At 37.9% G+C, this 4,109-nt stretch overlaps 1 protein-coding gene across 1 annotated transcript; it reads left to right on the forward strand.

Moving 5' to 3' along the window:
• Nucleotides 1–552: 552 nt before the first annotated feature.
• Nucleotides 553–1,509, forward strand: LOC122800448 (zinc finger protein 239-like). Its single transcript, XM_044069893.1, has one exon. The coding sequence runs from the start codon at nucleotides 553–555 to the stop codon at nucleotides 1,507–1,509; it is 957 nt and encodes a 318-aa protein (XP_043925828.1).
• Nucleotides 1,510–4,109: the final 2,600 nt, after the last annotated feature.

Consider the following 4,109-nt stretch of genomic DNA (forward strand, 5'->3'; position numbering starts at 1 on the left):
TGGTAACTCGGCACATGAATATCAACTACCAATCAGCGGACCGGAGTTCTGTGGTGGCGACCCCAAACCGCGAAAAGCCAAAAGAAACAACAACAACAAAAGTATAAATAGGTTTGCATGAAAAGATTAAACAATGTTATGGGAGTCAACGTTACACTACAGCTACAATATGACTTTATTAAATATTAGGAAAAGTGGAGAGTTATGTCTGTAGGTATGATGGGATGGTATGTTATATATTCTAAACTATTGATTTTTGCAAATTATTTTGTTCTGTACTGTTTTTGTACCTTTTAAAACTCTCCATAGAAGACTAATGTCTCATAAATTGAGTCTGAGTTGTTCTGCTCTTTTTCTCATGTTAATAGCAGCAGAAAATGTCAACTTTAAAAATGGAAAAAAACTGTATGTGTGTTTTTAATAAAATGAAACACATTTATTTCACCGTTGTGATACAGTACTAATAATCTGTTTGTAGGCAATGGGAGCAGAGAATGGAGCATTTGCCAGAGTCAGCAGCCATTACTTGGAGAAGCTCTATTACGTAATACTATGGAGAACCTACAGCACTCTATTCAAACTCTGAAGGGCTCCGACAGGCATCCTGTTATACCTGTAGCACAGCTTCATCTGGGATATACCTGCAACATGAACTCTGAATATGACCAAAGTTCTGTAGTACAGCAAAGTCCATTAGTATGCTGTTCAGCTCACAAAGAAAAGAAACCATATAAATGTCCTGAATGCAATAAATACTTCAAATACAAGAGCCATCTAGTAATACATGAAAGGATTCACACTGGGGAGAAACCATATAAATGTGCTGAATGTAGTAAGGGATTCACAACAGCTGGTAACCTTAGATCTCATCTGTCAGTTCACAGTGGGGAGAAACCATATAAATGTCCTGAATGCAATAAATACTTCAAATACAAGTGCCATCTAGTAATACATGAAAAGATTCACACTGGGGTGAGACCATATACATGTTCTGAATGCAGTAAGGGATTCACATCAGCTGGTAACCTTAGAACTCATCTGTCAGTTCACAGTGGGGAGAAACCATATAAATGTTCTGAATGCAGTAAGTGTTTCAGACTAAGGGGGGATCTAGAAAAACATGAAAGGATTCACATGGTCAAGGGGGAGAAACCATATAAATGTGCTGAATGCAGTAAGGGATTCACATCAGCTGGTACCCTTAGAATTCATCTGTCAGTTCACAGTGGGGAGAAACCATATAAATGTCCTGAATGCAATAAGTGTTTCAGACAAAGGTGGGATCTAGTAATACATGAAAGGACTCATATGAGGGAGAGACCATATAAATGTCCTGAATGCAGTAAGGGATTCACAACAGCTAAAAACCTTAGAAAGCATCTGTCAGTTCACAGTGGGGAGAAACCATATAAATGTCCTGAATCCAGTAAGTGTTTCAGACAAAGTAGGACTCTAGTAAAACATGAAAAGACTCACACGGATGAAAAGTCAGCAAACAAAGGAGAGTAGTAATGCTGAAAATGAATTCATCCTCAAGAATTGGTGAGTACCTTCACGAAATAGACCCTGTTTTTCACAAAATCTCACCAATGCGGCACTGATGTATAGACTGTATTTAAATAGCATATATCATGAACAGAAACAAGTAAAAAGAATAGTGGGGAGCACAAGTCCCAGGTTAAAAATGTGACCAATCCTGGTAGGCACACTGGTGCCAGGATGGGAAAAAAATGACAGTGTAGAATCCTCAAAATCCAGAAAAATTGCTACATTGGGGTTAGTTCAGGCCCAAGATGTCCCCCTGTTGTAGAAAGAAGTAGCAATCCACAAAAATCACAAAAACTGATAGGCCAAAAAAGAGGCATACAGATGAGAGAGTGGACTATTGAGGATAAGGGGTGGCGTAAGCCACAAAAATTTGGGCTAGGCTTATAAATGCCTTAGGGCAGATAGCCTAGTATAAACCTATGAACCTATGAACCTATAATATGCACAATCTCTACAGAAGTAAAAGTCTGAATAATTCCACATTACAGATCTGTAAATAATGAAGAGGTTGCTGCTAGCAAACAACTTTATATTTTAGTGGTTCATCTAAAAATTCAGTGCATGCTGCCCTTGAAGAATAAATTGCTTATGTTACATTAAAGAAATGGGAAGCTAGTAATATTGCAATAGGGAATGGATGGCAAACTGACAAGAGGAGGACATACTCAGGAATGCAGCACCCAAAGCCCATTAAATTAAAACACAGGATCAGCAATCCATCTACATGGTGCAGGAGTAGAACCCACAACTCTGTGCATCAAAAACAAAGATGCTACCTGTTGTGTTACTAATACTGCTTTTAAAACTTTTAGCACAATAGTGATAACATTGCTAAACAACAGTTGCATATTGCAAACAGACAGCATGAGCAGCACTAAATTTCTCTTCCATTGAAGCTTTCAATTCCTTATAAAATGCACTTGACACTCAATTTCTTGCAAAATGCACTTGACACTCAATCATAACTCTTAACCTTGTAGCACAAGAAATCTGGACAAAGCCAAAATTGATGGGGAGACAAAGGCCCAAAACTAAGGACAATTTTAAAATATTGCTTGTATAATATTAGAAAGTTACTAGAATAAAAGGTTTTGTGTAACAATGCATTTTCTTAAAGATACGGAAACTGAAACTTAAATAGCTGTCATTATTTAATAAATCAAGTCCTCACTGAGTTGCCAGAAAAACAGGTGTTTTATGAGGAACAGACCTAAAATCTGGACAGTTGAGACCTAGGCACTCAACTCTTTGAAGCTCAAGTTTTTTTTAACATATTGGTGGTTTGGGTAAAGGATTCAGGTTCTTGCTTCCTGTACCTAAGGTACAGGGTTTGATGCACATCATGACGAGTGTGTGTGACTGGACGCAGAGAAGAATGCCAGTAAAAACGCATATATTTTGTAATCCAGTGGAACCTAGGTGACTGCCCTGGTTGCCTAGTGCTGGATCCAGCTCAGAACAGTATTAGTAGCATGCACCACAGGAGAAGTCTGAATTTATAGATATGAAAAAGCACATTTGTAATTAGTAAAAATTCACTGCTTAGAGCAGCTGCTGCTGTACATCACAGCTTTTGGGACAAATGTGTGCACAGGACAATATAACAACATTTTGTTTGTCCCATGTAATGGCATACTTCTCTGCTAACATTTATATACTATCCTGAGGGACATGTACCTGTTTCACAGTATGAGATGCCAGTGACAAGCACAGCTGTAAATCAATGGATTATCAATCAAACATTCTTGCCACTTCATTCCAGGATGATTGCACACTTGTCTTGTCCAATGCTTAGACAGTGTGCATTGACAATACAAACAGACACTTCTTTAATAGGACTGTGGACTGCAGCATATCAGTGGTAAATTATGTGTGAATAAATTAACTGACATTGTAACAGCTGAAAGTGTAACCACTGGAGTGCAAACCTACATTATCAGACTGAATTAACTGAGTTAAAAATCACTATAACTTGTAAAAAATTCAATACAGACATGCAAATGTTGTGCAACCTAAACAGAGAACCACTTGTCTTTTTTTTCCTCTCTGCCTGAAGCGCAGCACTGCTAGGCTCAGTTGCATTGCTGAAGGCAAAGTATTAGAAGTATTAGTGCACACATAATCATATCTTGCAGTGTTGAACTTACAATGGGAACAAGCAGCAGTCTGTGGCTCTGTGGGCCAACTCTCACACAAAGAAGCATTATACAAATACAACCATGTGTGATTCTCATGGAATACATAACAGAAATATGTTATAGTCATGTTTCAGGTGTAATTATTTCACATTTGCCGTGCCAGTTGCAGGTAGTTAATCCTTACATGTATGCTACAACATGTATGCTACAGGTGTATAAGAAACACGAGGGACCAAGCATGTTATTGCTTGTGGAAGCATGGAATATGGAAACAGTTTTGAATCATAGATGGAAGAATCAGTGGTGGCAAGAGGTGCAAATTTGGTTAGAGGACTACACAGTACAGACATACTGATATATTAGCTAATGTTTAATTTCTGTATATATTTGTGTTGTGTTACTGTTTGCTCTATCAGCATTATT

This window comes from Protopterus annectens, chromosome 4.part0, assembly GCF_019279795.1.
Source record: "Protopterus annectens isolate FY-2018-M chromosome 4.part0, PAN1.0, whole genome shotgun sequence".
Taxonomy (NCBI): domain Eukaryota; kingdom Metazoa; phylum Chordata; order Ceratodontiformes; family Protopteridae; genus Protopterus; species Protopterus annectens.

Coding starts and splice junctions, on each gene's coding strand:
- LOC122800448 (XM_044069893.1), top strand. CDS start 553: ATGGAGAACCTACAGCACTCTATTCAAACTCTGAAGGGCTCCGACAGG.